Here is a 19,867-nt window from a genome sequence, read left to right as displayed (position 1 = left end):
ATTTGTTGGCCCCAGTTAGATCTAAATCCATCGGAGAACCTGGTTCTCAGATCCTCCTCATGGATTCTGACTATGGGAGAATTATCCTGCCATAATGCAAGAGCACATGATTTCAATTTGAGAAAAGAATTTCATCTTCTTGCACTCAAAACTTATAATGCTCACACTATCCAACATTTTAACTTTTTGTAAAAAATGTATTTTTTCCCCTACATTTTGAAATCAATACTAACAAAGTATTTCAAGATAATAATTTAATATGTCTGTTCTTTGCTTTTGTACATAACAAACCACTAATTGTTTAAAATTACTTACTTCAGAATTGTTTGAGTTATCCATAAGTACTGAACTTTGCTGAATCGAGCGACAAAACTACTGTAAATAGCAGTTTCAGCTGACGCTCTTATAAGTGGCGTAGTAGCACAGGCACACTCAGTAGGGTTAGACAAGCGCACCCTTTCTGAGGACGTCGTTCTATTGGCTGGAAAGGTTGCTAGGCGACGATCCAACTGCAATCCGAGAGAGAGCAAAAAAAATCCGCAAGCAGAGCCTACGGGTTTGCGAGCGTATCTGAGACTCGAGCAGAGCGCGGTTTGTGCACGAAGAGAAGGAGGCAAGCGAGAGGAGAAAATATCTGTGCAAGAAGCATTAAATCTGAGAGAAGAAACAAAGATTTCAGAGAAAAGAGAAAATATTTGAGAGAGATGTTTTGAGTGTGAGCATTATAAGTTTTGAGTGCAAGAAGATGAAATTCCTTTCTCAAATTGAAATTATGTGCTCTTGCATTATGGCAGGATAATTCTCCCATATCTGACTCATTTGAGGGGTTTTGCAAGAACTGTACAGAAAATGTCAGCTCTCAATACGCAACAGTGGTAAAGATACTGCACAGTACCTTGAAGGATTTGCAGCTGTAATTGTTGTGAAAAATTCTGTAGCTCAAATTTGAAATTCAATTTAGTCAATGTAAATAGTGCTATTTCACAAAATTTCATATAAAGGCACCCTTCAGATTTAATTGCATCAAATCATACAGATTAATTGTTGAAGAGGTTAAATAGGTTTCTGCCTAGAACAAAACACAACAGGTTGCACTGATTCAATGACTTCACTGAATTAATTCTCCTGCATGAAAGTGTATCTTTAGTGGCAAGTTGATCATTGTGTGTCGTTGACTATGCAGCAATCTCACATTACAAATATGCACGTAGCAACAGTGGGAAGAAACCTCCAAAAGAACCTGGCGAAATCAAAAGAAAAGTTTGGCAAAGCATTATGCATTCAATATGAGTGCCCAAAGAGTTTAAACTGAGCAGTACTCAGCTTTAGTCATCATCATCATCATTATCACATTCAAAAAATATTCCACAAATCCTTGAATTATCATTAATTTATTTGTATGGGGAAAATAGAAATAATTCAGATTACAGTAAGATAATGATAGTAATTATACGGCTGTCTTTCTCTGTGCTTACAGAAAAACCAAGATATGCAGAAAGTTGGGACTTTGAGGTGACCGGCTCCTCCTTCCTCCAGTTTGAGCTGAGTATGGGCTGCAGTAAGTCCACGTCCTTCTCCCACGGGGTCCGATTGGAGTATTCAACAGACTGCGGTCGCCACTGGACTCTTATTACCCCTGAGTGCGTGCCTCCAGCCATCGGCTGCGCTGGTTACACTCAGAGCTCTGTCTACACGTCAACCCAACACAAACACTGGAGGAGAATCACCGTCTACCTGCCCAGTGCTGCTAAGTATGTGTTTTTGGAGCCCCACAAGCAAATAAAACCTTTATTAATGATTAAATTTAATAATAGTCTTTAATAAGAGTGGGTACACCTTCTATAAATGATCAAACTTTATTACATAGATGTGATTTTCTCTTTACCAGGTTATAAGATTATTTCAAATAGTAATAATTGTAGATTCCCATGTTTTAAGGTATGTCACTATTAATAAAAGATGAAATACAGATATAACCAATAGGTTTTGTTTTCCTTTTTTTTGTACAAAAGTTCCCCCAGAACTCGGTTCCGTTGGATCCAGACCCACTTCACCCCAGGAGCAGAGGGATGGGCGTTAGATAATGTGTTGCTTGCCCCCGGTTGCCCATGGATGTGCTCTGGACATGGGCTGTGTGACAATGGACGCTGTGTGTATGTAAAACCGACCCTTTCTGCATTACTAATTGGTTTTTCCTTTAATTTTGCCTCATTTCTAAATGTCCTACCTGGTTTAAATGGTTTCTACTTCGTCTTTTTTTATTCATTCTCCTGCAGATGTGATAAAGGGTACGGAGGAGCGCACTGTGTACCTTTGTCTCCGCTGCCGTCGGTGCTAAGGGAAGACTTTAATGAGAATCTGCAACAGGAGACCTGGCCTGAAGTTTATGGAGCAGAGAGAGGGACCCTCAGTGGGGAGCCACTTAAATCTGGCACTGCTCTTATTTTCAAAGGAGTAAGTTCAATGGACACGTGCAGAAAGCAATCGAAACATGTCTTCAAAATTTAAATAACAATTACACTTTTTTTCCTGGTTTTTCACAGGATGGACTTCGTATGATTGTTTCAAGGGACCTAGACTGCTCTAACACTCTCTACATCCAGTTCTCTTTCAAGTTTATAACCAAAGGTGCTCACTTACTTGCTGTTGCTACGGTTATGCGACATCGTCTTTTAACTTTTAACCGATTTTGCTGTAACTGTTCTCCCTTTGGGCCTCTGCAGGAGTCCCGGAGCGCTCCCACTCGGTGCTGTTGCAGTACTCTGTAAATGGAGGAATCAGCTGGCTCCTGCTGGATGAGTTTTACTTCCCAGCTTCCACAGACACTCTGTTCCTCCACTTGCCTCTGCCAGCCAGTGCTCAGACCAATGCCACCCGTTTCAGACTGTGGCAGCCTTACAACAGTGGTAAGCAGACAGCACAGCTCTACTTTTAATTTAGTAGTACCAAAATAAATACTAGCTCAAGGCAGTTAAGAAAAAAGTATCCGATTCATTTAGAAGCTAAAGGCAGTTTAGCTCATCCCAAACACACATTTAGTTACTTAAATACTTTCCAGTTTTATTTTAGTTATTAAGTAACGCAGCCAAATTGGATGTATTATTCAGTTCTGGTTTTATATTAAAGGAATATTTTCGATTTTTAAGGAATTCAATTAAATTCAGTTTATTTCTATAGCGCCAATTCACTAATCTGACTCCGCCAGATGGATTTGCTCCGCATATCCATCTGGAAACCTACCGTTGAAGTAATTTTGGAAGGGGCTAAAATACTGGTTAGCTGATTGGCCTATGTTGGTGATAGTCGGGCCAAATAAACCAATCAGATCAACGAAGCAAATGACATACTAACAGAGCGACGACGAAGAGGAGCCAATTGATAGATCAAACTCTTGCCGAAACCAGTCGGGAGAAGAGCAAAAACATCTTTTCCTCTGAGAAAAGCCTCCAGAGCAGTGTTTTGCTCTTCTTTCAGTGAAGAAATACTCTGATAAAACTTGCTCGATAGCCACGCTAACGCTAGTTTCATCGGCTGAAGCCGCCATGTTCTTTAGACTGAACTGTCGCGCTTCTTGTTGCGTCACACCTCAACCCGCCTCAAAGCCAACGCTGATTGGACGTTTGTTTGGTGAATGGCTCCAAATTTCTCTGACGAAAAGTAGCCAGCCAAGTCAAACCTTGAAAGCTCGCAATATCAGGATGGTCTCAGCTACCAATTCACAACACATGTCATCTCAAGGCACTTTGAATCAATTTGACCAGATGATCTCGTGAACTTTATAGTTTTCTATCTAAGGAAAACCAGCTGATTGCATCGACTCATTGACTCAAATACAATCCCTCACACTAAGCATGCTTGTAGCGACAGTGGAGAGGAAAAACACCCTTTTAACAGGAAGAAACCTCCAGCAGAACCAGACTCGGGGTGAGCTGCCATCTGCTGAGGCTGAAATATATGCTGACACTCACAGTCAGAGAAACAGGACTACACTGAAAAACAGGCCAATCTCCAACATCTATAAACAAAGATGTTGATGGTAGCAGCACAGCTGATATTTCTACGGTGGCCCTGAAGTGCAACCTGCAACTACAAATCTAAAAGCGCAACTACATTAAGAAAAACAAAACTACATAAAGCAAAGCGCAACTACATCGCTGATTGGACGACGGCGCCGTTTGACCCGTTCAGATGATGCAACTTCCGGTTCAAGGGTCAAACGGCGCCGTCGTCCAATCAGTGATGTCTCATGTTTCCCACTGGTACCTACCTTTTCCAGTAGGTTAATGTAGTTTTGTTTTCCTTAATGTAGTTGCGCTTTGCTTTATGTAGTTTTGTTTTTCTTAATATCATTGCGCTTTTAGATTTGTAGTTGCAGTTTGCACTTCAGGGCTTTAATTTCACTTCATCCAGATATGATAAGCTTAAATTATGTTTGCTAAGGAGAGGTTTGCCCAAGAATCACCACTGGTTGAATAAATATTTTACCGTTATATTGCCCTTAAGGTAAAAAGGAAGAGGTGTGGGTGATAGATGATCTCATCATTGACGGGAGCTCCATACACAAACCACCGATGGTAATCGACACTTTTGAGGAAGGCCCCAATGAGGAGAACTGGCTTTTCTACCCTGGTGGAAACACTGGCCTCTACTGCCCCTACCAGAAGTCCGGCCTGTGAGAAAAACTCAACTCAGTCTTAGAAATTACCTTCTTCTTGATGGGTTCTTTTGTCACACAAACTATTTGGTGGTAAAACCCATAGAAACCCAGTTTGTGCTTTGACCTTAGTGTTTGTGTGAATAATGCAGGGAAGAGGATGAGTCAGCCATGGTGTTCATCTCCAGTGAGCTTGGAGAACACTCTATCACCACCAGGGACATTGACGTCAATGAGAACACCATCATCCAGTTTGAGGTACACAGACTTCTATGAAACGATCCTAACTAAGGAAGAATTCCTTTTGATCTCAGCTTCATCTTTTGCACATTTGATTTTCTATAGATCAACGTAGGCTGTACAACTGAGAGCTCCTCGGTGCACCCAGTACGCTTGGAGTTTTCCCGAGACTTTGGAGCTACTTGGCACCTTTTGGTGCCGCTGTGCGCTGGCGGTCCTCAGCCCTCCTCCCTTTGCTCTACAGAACTTCATCCTGCCAGCGTATATTTCCCCGGGACTACACATGGCTGGAGGAGAGAGTTAATCCATGTTGGCAAGTTTCGCCTGTGTGGGTAAGGGCAGCAATGACAAACCCCTCATTTAGTCATTAAAATACATTCATGCTGATTTTGCACAGTTTCTATTTTAATCAGTTAAAGAACATGCTGCTGACATTTTACACATCTCTGATGTTGGTGCTATTTTCAGGCATCCATTACTGTAAAAATGTCCATAATAATTAATATATTGTTAATTAAAACACTTTACTTTACAGTATTTTATTGTTTATCTTGTAACACTTCACTATTATGTATCCTTATACATTTTTCTAAGGTCCATATTTGTGTGACCACTTCTTCTTTAATCTTTTACTGCTGTAAACACCAGAATTTCCACATTGTGGGACAATAAAGGGATTTTCTATTCTATTCTAAAATCCTTACAATGTTGATTTCATAAATTGTACATTTGTGTCCTTGAAACACAGGTCAATAAGGTTCCGCTGGTTTCAAGGTTTCTTCTCAGCTGGTTCTGCTCCTCCAACATGGGCACTAGATAACGTGTACATAGGCCCACAGTGTCAGGACATGTGTAATGGTCATGGGGCATGTGTGAGCGGCACTCATTGCGTCTGTGACCCTGGTTTCTCTGGACCGGACTGCTCTCTGCCCGATACCCCCAATCCAGACTTCCTTAAGGAGGACTTTGAAGGTACGAAAGAATCCAGTTGTTTGTTGCTATTACAGTACTGTTGCTGTACTGTAAAACTTACCCTTTGCAAAAATAAATTTAGTGATATTAAGTAAGAAAAAAGTGAAGTTTTAAGTTTGGAAAACAGTGCATGCAACATTAAATAACACGTTTTTGAACTGAATTAAGTGTATAGTAGAGAAGGCTTTATAAATGTACATTATCGTAGCCGTTTATCCCGCTGGACTTTGTTTCCAAGTTTGAACACATTTCGCTTCCCATCCAGGGAGCTTTTTCAATTCAGGAAGAGCGTTGAGTATGAGGTTTAATACAGTAGCCCAATACAGGCTTGTTTTTGTTTAGAAAACATCCAAATTTGAACGGAAGAACGGGTCCACCCCTTATGGAATGGGGGTCGTTTGGCTACTTTTATTAGCCTCGTGAGACCATCCTGATCTCGCGAGCTTTCAAAATTTCACTCGCTAATCAGTCTGGAGACTCTCCGTTAAAGAAGATTTGGAGCCGTTCACCAAACAAACATCCAATCAGCGTTGGCTTTGAGGCGGGTTGAGGTGTGACGCAACGAGAAGCGCGACAGTTCAGTCTAAAGAACATGGCGGCTTCAGCCGATAAAACTAGCGTTAGCGTGTCTATCGAGCAAGTTTTATCGGAATTACAGAGTATTTCTTCACTGAAAGAAGAGCAAAACACTGCTCTGGAGGCTTTTCTCAGAGGAAAAGATGTTTTTGCTCTTCTCCCGACTGGTTTCGGCAAGAGTAGCCTGGCTGTTAGTACGTCATATGCTTCGTTGATCTGATTGGTTTATTTGGCCCGTCTATCACCAACATAGGCCAATCAGCTAACCAGTATTTTCGCCCCTTCCCAAAATTACTTCAACCAAAGGTTTCAAGCGGAGTCAGGTTATACTTTTATAGCCTGCAATTTGAATTAGGCTAACGACCCCCATTCCAAAGGGGTGGACCCGTACGTCTGTTTCAATTTGGATGTTTTCAAAACAAAAACATGGCTTTGTTGGGCTACTGTATAAAGCCTTGGACTCAACCCTATTCCTGACATTTTGAATTGCTTCCTGGATGGGAAGCGAAACGTCTTCAAACTTGGAAACAAAGTGGGTTGTTTTTTAACTTTTTTGGAATGACTATCACCTGGATGACTGAGAATCTTCACCAGCACCTATACCCTTTTATGACCTGCTGCATCTTTTTGTATTAAGGAGGAGCGGTGGATGCTGAGCATTTCACACTTCTGAGTGGAGGTAAACCATCCAGGAAATGTGGCATCATGTCCAGTGGAAACCACCTGTTCTTTAGCGAGGACGGTCTACGCATGTTGGTTACAAATGACATGGACCTCTCAAATGCAAGGTACATTAACTTCAAATAATCACCATAAATAGACTTGTATTTCCCTTTTAGTTCTACAGTTTTAAGTAATAATGCTTTATGGTTTCTCAATGCAGGTTTGTTCAGTTCTTCCTCCGTCTCGGATGTGGCAAAGCGGCACCGGACCCTCGTTCTCAGCCTGTGCTGCTGCAGTTCTCTGTGGATGGAGGTCTAACCTGGGGGCTCCTGCAGGAGTTTCTCTTCAGTAATACCAGTAATCAGGCTCGACTGGTGGCCTTGGAGATCCCGCTGCGTGCCAGAACCACAGCTACCCGTCTGCGCTGGTGGCAGCCGTCTGAAAATGGGCATTTTTACAGCCCATGGGTCATAGATCAGGTACATAAAGATAGATATTTCACACGTTTTTTACTTCATTGAGATATTCTACAGATTAAAAATATCTCTTCCATCTGTAATCTGTTGTAATTTCTCCCGTTTACATTAGGTGGTAGTGGGTGGTAGTGCTAGTGGCTGGGGACCACTCGAAGATGATTTCTCCTCTATCGACGGACGCTCATGGCTTCTCCACCCTGGTGGAACCCGAATGCCAGTCTGTGGCTCTGACGGGCCTGCGTTCGCATTCATTGAGAAGTCTAACACACGATATGCTGTCACTACTGACATTAGTTTGGGCCAAGATGCTTTCATCCAGTTCGACTTTTCTGCATCCTGCTCTGTCACTAATTCTTGCTACTGTAAGCAAAAGGAAATCACAAGCAAATATGTTTTCATTCTTAAAAACTTAAATTGTGCATATTTTCATGGTAAAGGAAGATGTTAGACAATTAAGAAATATACAGAAGTTTGTTAATATTTTTTGTCTGTTTGCAAATGACTCTATAATATATTATTAACTATAGATGAAGGAATAAAGTTTAAAGAGTTTGTTCTTCTCTCTGCAGCTGTGGAGTTGGAGTATTCTCTGGATTTGGGTCTGACTTGGCACCCTTTGGTCCGGGACTGCCTGCCTACAAGTCCAGACTGCTCCTCCTACACTTTGCAGCGGATTCTAGTTTCAGACGTCTACAACAAGTGGGGCCGCGTCACTTTGTCTATTCCATTATATGCAAGGTCAGCAAGCTTTGCCAACATGAGCTGATTATAATGCCCAGAATATGGTTGGACTTCGTTGCTGGATATTTCGCACTTTTTCTTCCAGCTTTTACCTAACTATAGTCATATATATTTATATTTATCAAGTTAAGAAATATGTGAAAAGGCATTAAATAAACTTAGCTTTCTATAAATAAAAACCAGAACAGACTGGCAACTCAGAACAATAATAGTTACAATAATATCTACATAATTCTGTCATGATGTTTTTAAGAGATCTGACCCTCATGCAGGAAACCACTCAGGGAACCAGAGTAAAAGTTTAACAGGTTTATTGAAATAATCAATAAGGTTGATCCAGGGTAACTCAGAGAGCTGGTGAACCGGAACTGGAAGTGAGGAGGGAAGTTCAAAGGTTAGTTCAGGGTCCGTGGGAACTTTGAACACGTCTTGCAAAAATCAGAGATGAATGGGACTCACGGAGGCAGAAAAAGGTTCTCTTCCCAGAATCCAGTCGGTGTGGGTTTATCCAGAGATTGGTGGGCTCATTGGAGGGTGGACAGGTTTTTGGTTTGGTTGGTTCGTTGAAGAGCAATGAAGCGGACTGCCACTTAGATTTCCAGGAGAACTTGAACGGGTCGTGTAGAGATTAATCCCCTGCTCAGTGTGAAGCTCAAAACGATCCTTTCAGGGGGAGAAGGCCAAAAATCCAGTTTGCAGGATTACTTCCTGCCGAAACGGCAAAGACAAAAACAAGGTTAGAACTCAGAGAGACAAAGACTCAGTTTGACTCAGCTAAACTCAGCTCGGCTAGTGTACCCAAAACCGGCAAACACTCTGGCGACGAGGTAGTGGCAGTCCACCACTGAAGAGTCCTGAGTAATGAGCACAACCAGCCGCAGGTGTGTGGGAGGACCAACGAGAACATGACGTCACCTGGTGGTGTAGGTAGAGAACACAAAAAAACAAACACAACCCACACACACTGGATTCCTAACAAATACAAACATAATATAATGTTATGGTCCAAATAGTGATCTACTGATCCACTCAGTGGCTAAAAAACTGACAGGGAATCACACAGCAGCTGCATTCGAACACTGAGAGGCAATTTGGAGCCTTTAGCAATAAATGTTTTATCATTAGACTTACAAAGACCACATGTAAAACACACAGCCAGTTTTCTGAACCAGAATAATGTAACTTGAAGGAGAGAGTACTTAACTAAACTACCAACAATGATCATTTTTATCATACTACCATGTGTCTTTCATCCCTGTTGCCACCAGACTCTACAATGCGACACTACAACGGCAATAACTTGTGCAATGTATAATGTTCAATTACTGTTTAATACCCTGTGCAATAACCTGTTTCTTCATATTTGATACCCAGTATCAATATATAGATATATAGATAAATACCCATCTATATAAATACCCATGTAAATACCCTGTGCAATAACCCTGTTTAATAATCCTTCTTTTAAAAAGAAAAAAAAATTCAGCAGTCATATATATATATGTGTGTGTGTGTGTGTGTGTGTGTGTGTATGGATGCACTGTATATACTGTATGCACCCCAATGCATTTTTTCTTCCTTTGGCACCTTCTTCTTCTCTTTTTTACTATTTGAGCCGATGTAACAAGTGAATTTCTCCACTCTGAGATCAATAAAGTCAATCAATCAATATGTGTAGTACTAAAACCACAGCAAAATACCCAATACACAAAGAGCACAACACGATGCAAAGAGGACACAAACTATTCAACTAAAACCCAAAACTACAAAGACCATGCATATAACCTATTTTTAGTGGATTTATAATGTTTTTCTGTGATTTATCTTTTAGATCTCCAGCCACAAGGTTCCGCTGGTTCCAACAGGCTCCCTTTGATAAGCAGCAGACATGGGCTCTGGATAATCTCTACATTGGTGACGGTTGTCCTGACATGTGTTCTGGACATGGACGCTGCCAACAGAGCTCCTGTGTGTAAGTGACATAAATACATAAGACATATGCATAACTCTAAAAAATAGAGTTTGGAAATATTTGGAGTGTTAATACTAGTGTTGCACTGATGCCATTTTTGGCCCCGATACCAGATACCTGGCGGTGCAGTATTGGCCAATACCGATACCATTTGTATGAAATTCATGTGTGTGTGTTTATATGAAGAACTGCAGACTACTAGGACGTAAAATAAATGCCATCATGACTTTGTCAAGCTGCTGCCTACCTTTGTGAAGCAGGAAAAAGACTAAAACAAAGTGAATCCAGTAGAACTTTTTATTGCCTACCTGGAATGGGTGACAATAGTTGAATAAATATTTGCCTCTCAAAATGGTATCGGTGCCCTATTTGTTCGTACTCGCCGATACCGATACCACCATTTTAGTGCTGGATCGGGGCCCCGCCTGATACTGGTATTGGTGCAACAGTAGTTAATACTAAGGTATATGATTAAAAAAAAGACACAATCTTTCAGTTCAGTGGTTTGCAAGGCATAAAAAATAAGTCCTTAATAGTTTAAGACTACATTAAGGTGTTAAAAACGATTGTTTTAATACTGAATGTAAAATTGCCCTTAATAAATAGAATAAAAAAAATTCTGTGCTTTTTTTACTTGCCTTTCTATTTTTCTCTCCAGCCTGCAAAGTTGCCAAATGTTTGGCAATCAATATTTTCATTGTTTAGTTCTTGTTGAAATGTGTCCGTTTCTTTCTAAATTCCCCATCCTTGCCAGATGTGACCCAGAGTGGGGAGGAGAGTATTGTGACGAGCCGGTGCTTCCTCTGCCGTCTCAGCTGAAGGACAGCTTCAGTCGAGCTCCCTCACTCAGTCACTGGCACATCCTCACCGGTGGGAAGCTCAGCTCTGTGTGTGGAGCTGTGGCTTCTGGAGCTGCCCTGCACTTCAGTGGGGTAGGTCTGCATTTGGCTTTAGATCCAGTCTGAAATAGATTCTGATATTTGTATTATGTAACATTTGTTGGTTTGTTAAATTGCAGAATGTGTACATTCAATTCAATTCAGTTTATTTCTATATCGCCAATTCACAACACATGTCATCTCAAGGCATTTCAAAGTTTTCTATGAAAGAAAAACCAGTTGATTGCATCGACTCATTGACTCTTCAGCAATCCCTCACACTAAGCATGCTTGTTGCGACAGTGAAGAGGAAAAACTCCCTTTGAACAGGAAGAAACCTCCAGCAGAACCAGGCTCAGTGTGAGCGGCCATCTGCTGAGGCTGACTGGGGTTCAAGGAGACAGAAGCAGATATAGAAAAAGAAGCAGAGATACAAAAGGCATGATAGTAACACTTTAGTACAGAATAGACTATGTGAAATACCTTCATTTAACCGTTTTTGTTAGGTTACACTTTAGTGCTTTGGTTCAAACAGAAGGCAACATTTTCTAAAAAAAAAAAATGGAAATTCCTGCATTCAAACCTACAAATGTCTTTTTACAGGAATCAAAAAATGAAAGAAAGTTAAATAGTTAACCATGCAAAAAGATTTTAATTTGAGCTCAAGTAAAATTCATTATAGATTTTATTATGTGGTTGAACATAAATGTAGTTTTAGACTTGGGTTGCTGTCTGATGTTGGTTTTATTGCAAATAGGTTTAAAATGCTTGATTTTTTTTTGCTTGGTATTTTACAATCAATGACATTAATGTATCGCAATGGGATATTATTTATACACAGCAGTGTGTAGTGATAACAATTGACTGATTCTTTAAAAATAAATAAGACAAGAGTGCAAAGATTTTCAAGAAGCCTCCAATGAGACCAAAAGAGAACAATTTGGCTTAGATGCAAATTATCAAATGTTAGAAGTAGACTCTGTATCTATCATTGTTAATGGAAAACATAGTGATGGCTGCATTATGCAATGTGGATTCCTCTCTTTTTATAGGGAAGCTGATCAGAGCTCAGGGCAATGTTGTAAAAAAACATTTTAGTTGAATATTTGAGACTCGGGGTGGCAATGACCCCCCCCAGAATGGTAGCAACATTAAACAGCATGAGCCACTCAACAATTAAAGGCTTTAGATCAGAGGATATTCATGTGTAAAAGTGGTGTCATCAGATCAAATCAAAACAAATTTATTTGTATAGCCCTTTACAATAGCCAAATGTTACCCAAAGTGCTTTACAACAAAGCCATAAAAATAATACATAACACATATAAAACATACAAGATACAATTAAAAGTGCTGCACTGGTGCAGCGCTGCAGGACATTAAAAGCCTTCCAGATCGGGACAAAAATGAATCAGTTTGAAAACTTATTTTTGTCAATCATGCAAAATCCCAAATTTACCACTTAATTATTATAAACAAACAAAATGTGAATGTTATAGAGGGTCGAAGGACTGGAACACTAATGCCAGATAAAGAATGAGCTGCATTTTATGTTATGTGCTAAAATAAATTCGATTACAGCTCTTTGGATCATTTAAACTATGTCTTAAAAAGCATAACTTTTTGTGGGTTTAGAAATACTCTAGAATGTTGGAATCTGTTCTTTATCGAGCATTTTTTTCAACTTCTCCCCCCCATCTTGCTCTTTGCACAGTCTTGTACCCGTCAGCTGGTGACAGTGGACCTAAACCTGACAAATGCAGAGTTCATCCAGTTCTACTTTATGTATGGCTGCATGATCCCTCCCAGCAATCGCAACCAGGGTGTCCTCCTAGAGTACAGCTTGAATGGGGGAATTAACTGGCATTTACTGACAGAGATATTCTATGATCTCTACACCAAACCTGGGTGAGTCTTGATTCTCTAACATGCCATCTATGGCATAACTGCATTCACCCAACAAGATCCAACAGGTATAGCAAAACATCCGATTGTCTCCTTGTGCCTTTCTTCTTAGCTTTGTAAATGTGCTACTGCCCCCTGCTGCACGTCAGGAAGGAGTGCGGGTGCGCTGGTGGCAGCCACAGCATGATGGTGCAGACCGAAGCGACTGGGCCCTTGATAACGTCCTGATCGCAGGCTCAGACCCAAGGTTCCAGATCTCTGACACATTCGGAGGGGTGGCTCTGCCTAACCATGAAAGAGCTCCTGCCGATGAAACGTCAGGGAGGGTTGGTCAGCTGAATGAACAGGGAGAAACACCAATAGGTACTCCATGAAAAGGACCTCTAATTGTGGAAAAACAGCTGTTTTATTGTGTGGGTTTCTTATATTTGCCTTATTTGTGTTCTCAGTGAGCGATCATTGGCTTTTCTCTGAGGACTGCTCTGTGCAGCGCTTCTGCAACTCTCCTGATGGGGTGATGGTGTGTGGAAATGCTGATGGTAGAGAAGTTTATGCAGTCACACATGATATTGTTCCAGACAAAGGCTGGGTCATGCAGTTCAAGGTAATTATTAAGCCAATAAAACATCTATTTACTGTGAAAATGTAATTTATTTTGCATACTTCTTGATGTATTCTAGTTTAAGCTAATTTTCATATGTGTTCCTTTGAGATTGCTGTGGGCTGCAGTGTTCCAGACCGACCGGCTGATCGACAGGTTCACGTTCAGTATTCAGTCGATTTCGGAGTCACATGGAAGTACCTGGTCCCTCAGTGCCTGCCTGCTGACCCCCGCTGTGGTGGTCAGGTGTCCCAGCCTTCAGTCTTCTTCCCTGCTGAGAGCTGGAAAAGGGCAGTCTATCCGCTGCCAGACAGCCTGGCTGAAACGTGAGTTGTCCCACACCAACTATTTCTGCATCGTTTGAACCCAAGGCCTTCTGGTTTGGAGCTGTTCATGTATAAATAAGGCATTTCTATGTGATTCACTAAAGCTTGTTGTTGTCTTCAGTGCAGTGCGATTTCGGTTTTACCAGCAGCACTCTGACATTCAGTGGGGGGTAGAGAACCTGTACATCGGCCCGCCTTGCAACAGCCACTGTGGAGGACATGGAGACTGTTTGGATCAGCGCTGCATTTGTGATCCAGGATTCACAGGACCAAACTGTTATGCCAGTTCTGCACTTAAGGTAGCTTATAATCGAATATATGTCACATTTAGAGAAAGAGTTAAGCTTAGATATAGTTCACAGTGTAATTTAACACCTAAACGAAAAGTATAGGTTAAAATATGCAAATATGCAAATTTGATCAAAGTCTTGAAATAAAACATTAATGAACAAACAGTCATAAATTAGGAATATACCAGAAGAATAAGGATAAAGTTTTAAAGACATGCAGGTTCACCTCCATTAGACTGCTGAATGTTGAATGAAATGGGGAGGAAAAAAAAGCAATGAATGTTGGAAAAACTCCAAATCATAACTTAAGTTTTGTGTTTACATCTGATCACCATGTTTACATTTTATCACTGCTGCACTTTTGTAATGGAAATGTCTTGAGAGCTGCACTGAACGTAATTTTGTTTTGCATACACTCTGTGTGTACAAAATGACAATAAAGTTTGTCTAAGTCTAAGTATCCAAGGTTTATGTTCAATCTATCATACAAAAAATGTGTAGGAGTATGGTACAACTGCAAACTACGGCCAACAGGGGGAAGCAGCAAAGAATAGTAATAGTGTAAATAACAACCCATGCGTTAAACTGTCTGAATCATATTGAGAAGTTGTGCAAAACACTAATAATGCACATGACCTTACATGGTAGAGGCTGCATTATTCAATATGCTATTTGCAATAGATTTCTTTAGCAGGAACAGAGACTCTGGTCAGAAAATAGGATGATTGAGGAAGCTAAATTCAGGGCAATCTGGGAATAATGGCTTTTAGAGACAGTAATAATGTGTCTGGAATGAAGAAGAAACTCAATGCTATCAAAAGTAAAAGGAGCTTAGATCAAAGTGTGTATAATGCAACCTGTCACGATTATATTAAAGGTCTGACCCCAAGATGCAGAAGACCAAATAGAGAGACCAGGGAAAAGTTTAAACTAGTGCTGTCAAACTCTTAAAAATTTTAATCACGATTAATCGCATAATATCAACAGTTAACTCAAGATTAATCGCAAATTAATTGCATATTTTATCTTTTTATTTTATTTATTTTATTTGGGCATTTTAAAAAATGCAAATGTGCAATAATGTAAAAAAAACTTGCTTATACAATAAGTTTTTTTTATTATTATTTTTTTAAAGCACTTTTAAAAAACTACAATAAAAATATCCTGGTTTAAATTTCAGCCAATAATTATTCAAAAATTGTAAAAAAAAATTACAAAACTACAGAATAGTAAACAGTACTTCAAAGAACTCCATAAAATTAAGTTTTTTCTCAAACATTGGACAAAAATAAAGATGTACTGTTAAAATAAAGTGCACATTCCGTTATGAAATTCAGACTTAATTCAAATAAAATGAAGTTACTCACAAAATAATAAATCAAACGAATCAACGAATTTACAATAACTGGGCTTTGCAGTCATCTCAACAACATAACATTTTACATGTAGAACATTTTCAAAATGCTTTAATATTCCTTTGGTCTGAACAGGAGCTGCAGCAGCAGTGCATTCCACATGACTTAATTTATTTCTTTGTCTTGTTGGCACTAAGTCAGTGAGATGCTCGTTTCTTCTGGACAACATAGACATAGGACTCAGGTTTTGTCAAGACAGCCTTCTGGGATAACTTTAAAATGAAACTTATCATTCAGGATACCTTGTCTGCTGGCCATTTTTGCTCATTCAAAGCACGGGTCTGTTATGCTGCGGTCTCTCCCAAAACTTAGCATTCCTGAAGCTACGGAAAGCGCCGAGGGTAAAACAAACAGTACAACGAGCGCTGCGGAAAAATAAAGAACAACAGCGCACGGTGCGTTTGTTTTGATGTGCAATTAACGTGCGTTAAAAAAAATTTGGGCGTTATAGTCTAAAGCAGTTAACGCGTTAATAACGCTTTAAAACTGACAGCCCTAGTTTAAACATGTTTATTTAGGAATAATGTGACGAATCCAGTGCTGCTCAGAGTAGAAGGGAATGAGTCCAGTGTTGCTCTGAACACTGCTCAACGGGAACTGGAAGGTGAGGGGAAGACACTCCGGTTAGTTCAGGCTTAGTGGGAAATTTGAATCTTAGGTTTAGAATTGGAGAAAAAAGGCTGCAGACTCACTTCTCCAGTGAAAAGGTGTCCTTTATGGAATCCAGACTGTGAGGATTGTACCAGAGATTGTCTTGTTTGGTGATGGGTGGACTGGGTTACTCAGACAGCAGTTGTTCCCTGGTGAATGGAGAAGCTTACTGACACTCAGATTTCCTGCAGGACTTGAACGGGCTGTAGTGCTGAATAAACCTTTGCTTGATGTGAAGCTCAAACGACCTCTTGAAGAAAGTTGATCCAAACTTCCTGTTTGGAGTGAACGGAGAAGCTGACTGCCACTCTGATTTCCTGCGGTACTTGAACTTGAACTTGAACGGGCTGCGGTGCAGATGAAACCTTTGCTTGGTGTGAAGCTCAAACTACCTCTTGGGGAAGGTGGGTCCAAACTTCCTGTTTGGAACCCCAGCTCAGTTAGAAGCTCAGTTGAACCTTCCAGAGAGAGAAGAACAAATCCAGTTTGCAGGATGACTTCCTGCCAAGAGGCAAAGACAAAAACAAAGTTAAGACTCAGGCTGACAAAAACTCTGCTTAACTAGAGAATCCAAAACTGGCAAACAAAAACTCAGGTTAGACTCTGCTAAACTAAGCATGGCTAGAGTACCCTGTACTGGCAAACACTCTGGCGTCGAGGTAGTGGCAGTCAGCAGCTTAAGAACTCTCCACAGGTATTGAGGCAATGAGCTGTAGGTGTGCAGGGAGACCCAATGAGGATGGGGGACCACCTGCTGGAGGAGGAAAGGAAACACAAAAACAGACCACACAAACTGGATTCCTGACACAACCATAGTTTATTTTAAGAATATAAAGTTTTTCTTTGTCTTCAGCATTCTTGCTTTATAAATTAGCTTTTATCAACCTGTTTTATATACCTCCCAAAAATTTGTTGCAGTTTTGTAGTTGTACATTGATAAAATGTGACAAAGATACAGATGAGTAAGTACATTCCCAAAATGTTGTGTGACATGTTGTTGTTTTTTTGCAGGCATCTTTGAAGGAGCGCTTTGACTGGGAAGGAGCAGCAGGACCTCAGTGGCAGGTGCTGGAGGGTGGGAAGCCCTGCACTGACTGTGGAGTGCTGGTGGAAGGCACCGCTCTGTATTTTGGAGGAGCTGATGCCAGACAGGCTGTCACTGCGGATCTAGACCTCCGGGGGGCAAAGTTAGTTTTTCATTCCTGTTACTCTCTGGGAAAAGATTTCTATTTGGTCTGACTCCTTAACTCAGATGCACATTTCATGTTTTTCTAACATAGGTTTGTGGAATACTGGGCCAGAATTGGAAGTGAAGACAACATGACTATGTGCCATCGCCCCACTTGCCGCAAAGAGGGGGTGTTGCTGGATTACTCCACTGATGGAGGTGAACATTAATCTGACTCCGCCAGATGGATTTGCTCCGCATATCCATCTGGAAACCTTCCGTTGAAGTAATTTTGGGAAGGGGCGAAAATACTGGTTAGCTGATTGAAATATGTTGGTGATAGACGGGCCAAAAAAACCAATCAGATCAACGAAGCATATGACGTACTAACAGAGCGGCGACGAAAACACAACCACAAGCCAATTGATAGATCAAACTCTTGCCGAAACCAGTCGAGAGAAGAGCAAAAACATCTTTTCCTCTGAGAAAAGCCTCCAGAGCAGTGTTTTGCTCTTCTTCCAGTGAAGAAATACTCTGTAGTTCCGATAAAACTTGCTCGATAGCCACTCTAACGCTAGTTTCATCGGCTGAAGCCGCCATGTTCTTTAGACTGAACTGTCGCACTTCTCGTTGCGTCACACCTCAACCCGCCTCAAAGCCCACGCTGATTGGACGTTCATTTGGTGAACGGCTCCAAATTTTCTTTAACGGAGAGTCTCCAGACTGATCTGCGAGTGAAACCTTGAAAGCTCGCGAGATCCGAATGGTCTCACGAGGCTAGGTGAACATGGACATGATGGTGTATTTTTTTATCTCTTTATTTGTATCTAACTGAATTCCTTAAATACTCAGGTGTGTCGTGGACACTGCTACATGAGATGGATTACCTCAAATATGTGTCAGTGAGGAGAGATTATATTGTTCTACCAGAGGGGGCTCTAACTAACGCTACACGCCTGCGATGGTGGCAGCCTTTCACCATCTCTTCAGGCTTGGCTACCCCAAGCCTAGAAAGAGCTCAGTGGGCAATAGACAACATCTTGGTTGGAGGATCCGACATCAATCCATCCACACTTCTGGACACCTTTGATGATGGTGATTTGCAATCTGATTATATAGTCATCGATCAATCAATGAAGACCCTGGTTTAATCCCTTTAAAAGTTCCTCCTTCTGATAAACTATTTGTTTTGCTTTCACTAGAGGGCGTTTCTCATGAAGAAAGCTGGAGCTTCTATCCTAACGCCGTGCGCACCGCTGGCTTCTGTGGAAATCCCTCATTTCACCTCTACTGGCCAAACAAAAACCAAGACAGGACACATAACATCCTCGCTACCCAAGAGCTTATAGTGCAGCCCGGATATATTTTACAGTTCAAAGTAAAAAAAAAGCTGGATCTTGCTCATATTTGCATCTGTTTTTATAAAATCCAAGTCATAACATGTACCTATTCTGTAGATCGTGGTTGGCTGTGAGGCAGACACATGTGATGACCATCACTCTGTCCTGCTACAGTACAGAAAAGACGCACGGTAAGATAATTCAAAGCGAAAAGCCCTGCATGAATCATTTAATGGCATTAGATCATGGTACACTTACTGATGGATCTGCTCTACATGGGATGTATTTTTTTATGATAAAGGGAATAGGCAAGTAGTCCTTTATAAGTAGTTAACTGTCTTGACATCTTTATTTAGTCTAAATACAGATTAGCTGGTCCCTTAGCTCAACATACAGTAGTAGCCATTTAAAATTTCCCTACTTTCCTTGATGGGCCCTTGGCTGGTCCTTGGCTAGTCCCCTAAAGTGTTGGGCACGTTACTTGGAAAAAGTAATTAGTTATAGTTACTAGTTACTTCTCCCAAAAGGTAACTGAGTTACTACACAATAAAAGTAACTAGTTACTAGTAAAAGTAACTATTGCGTTACTTTTGTGTTTCTCGCCCCCGTAACCCTCACCACCTGGCCCCCACCTTCTCGCCGTGTGTTTCAAAAGCCAGCTGAATAGAGACGACGACAAAGACAAGAACCTGCAGAGAGTTTTGCATTTATTGCAACTTAAAGTAAATGACATCAGGGGGGAACGCTATCTGATGGGCCTATAAACCCAGTCCATCCATCCATCCAACATTAGATCGTTCACGCTCTCCGTAGTTCCCCTGTGGCGCGAGCACAGCGCGGCTGTTACGGGCCTTTAGCGAGCATGCTCATTTCCTGTCGCTAGCGCGGTGAATCGTGCCGCCTGCGCTGTGCGGACATGCAGGGGAAACTATCTGATGGGGAAACGCAGATCGCTGGAGTCCTCCTCATTCTCCATCTCTCTCTGCGTTAACACCCTTA

At 41.0% G+C, this 19,867-nt stretch overlaps 1 protein-coding gene across 1 annotated transcript in view; it reads left to right on the top strand.

The window, feature by feature from the left end:
* The window catches only part of reln (reelin), a 177,776-nt gene that overhangs the window by 143,575 nt on the left and 14,334 nt on the right, over positions 1-19,867 (top strand). Inside the window, exons 34-58 of the mRNA XM_038284654.1 lie at positions 1,478-1,751; positions 2,013-2,153; positions 2,277-2,454; positions 2,544-2,628; positions 2,724-2,906; positions 4,504-4,672; positions 4,807-4,912; positions 5,000-5,226; positions 5,643-5,866; positions 7,080-7,230; positions 7,326-7,584; positions 7,694-7,943; positions 8,151-8,319; positions 10,154-10,294; positions 11,049-11,226; positions 12,887-13,080; positions 13,190-13,440; positions 13,527-13,681; positions 13,790-14,004; positions 14,126-14,303; positions 17,372-17,547; positions 17,641-17,747; positions 18,381-18,623; positions 18,731-18,906; positions 18,986-19,059. Of these exons, the coding sequence (XP_038140582.1) occupies positions 1,478-1,751; positions 2,013-2,153; positions 2,277-2,454; positions 2,544-2,628; positions 2,724-2,906; positions 4,504-4,672; positions 4,807-4,912; positions 5,000-5,226; positions 5,643-5,866; positions 7,080-7,230; positions 7,326-7,584; positions 7,694-7,943; positions 8,151-8,319; positions 10,154-10,294; positions 11,049-11,226; positions 12,887-13,080; positions 13,190-13,440; positions 13,527-13,681; positions 13,790-14,004; positions 14,126-14,303; positions 17,372-17,547; positions 17,641-17,747; positions 18,381-18,623; positions 18,731-18,906; positions 18,986-19,059 (4,504 nt within the window). The remainder of the gene's footprint in view (positions 1-1,477; positions 1,752-2,012; positions 2,154-2,276; positions 2,455-2,543; positions 2,629-2,723; positions 2,907-4,503; positions 4,673-4,806; positions 4,913-4,999; positions 5,227-5,642; positions 5,867-7,079; positions 7,231-7,325; positions 7,585-7,693; positions 7,944-8,150; positions 8,320-10,153; positions 10,295-11,048; positions 11,227-12,886; positions 13,081-13,189; positions 13,441-13,526; positions 13,682-13,789; positions 14,005-14,125; positions 14,304-17,371; positions 17,548-17,640; positions 17,748-18,380; positions 18,624-18,730; positions 18,907-18,985; positions 19,060-19,867) is intronic.

This window comes from Cyprinodon tularosa, unplaced genomic scaffold (genome assembly GCF_016077235.1).
Source record: "Cyprinodon tularosa strain WSP-4 unplaced genomic scaffold, ASM1607723v1 ctg200, whole genome shotgun sequence".
Taxonomy (NCBI): Eukaryota; Metazoa; Chordata; class Actinopteri; order Cyprinodontiformes; family Cyprinodontidae; genus Cyprinodon; species Cyprinodon tularosa.
The sequence above is the reverse complement of the archived record's forward strand: the minus strand, read 5'-3'. Positions and strand labels throughout refer to the sequence as shown.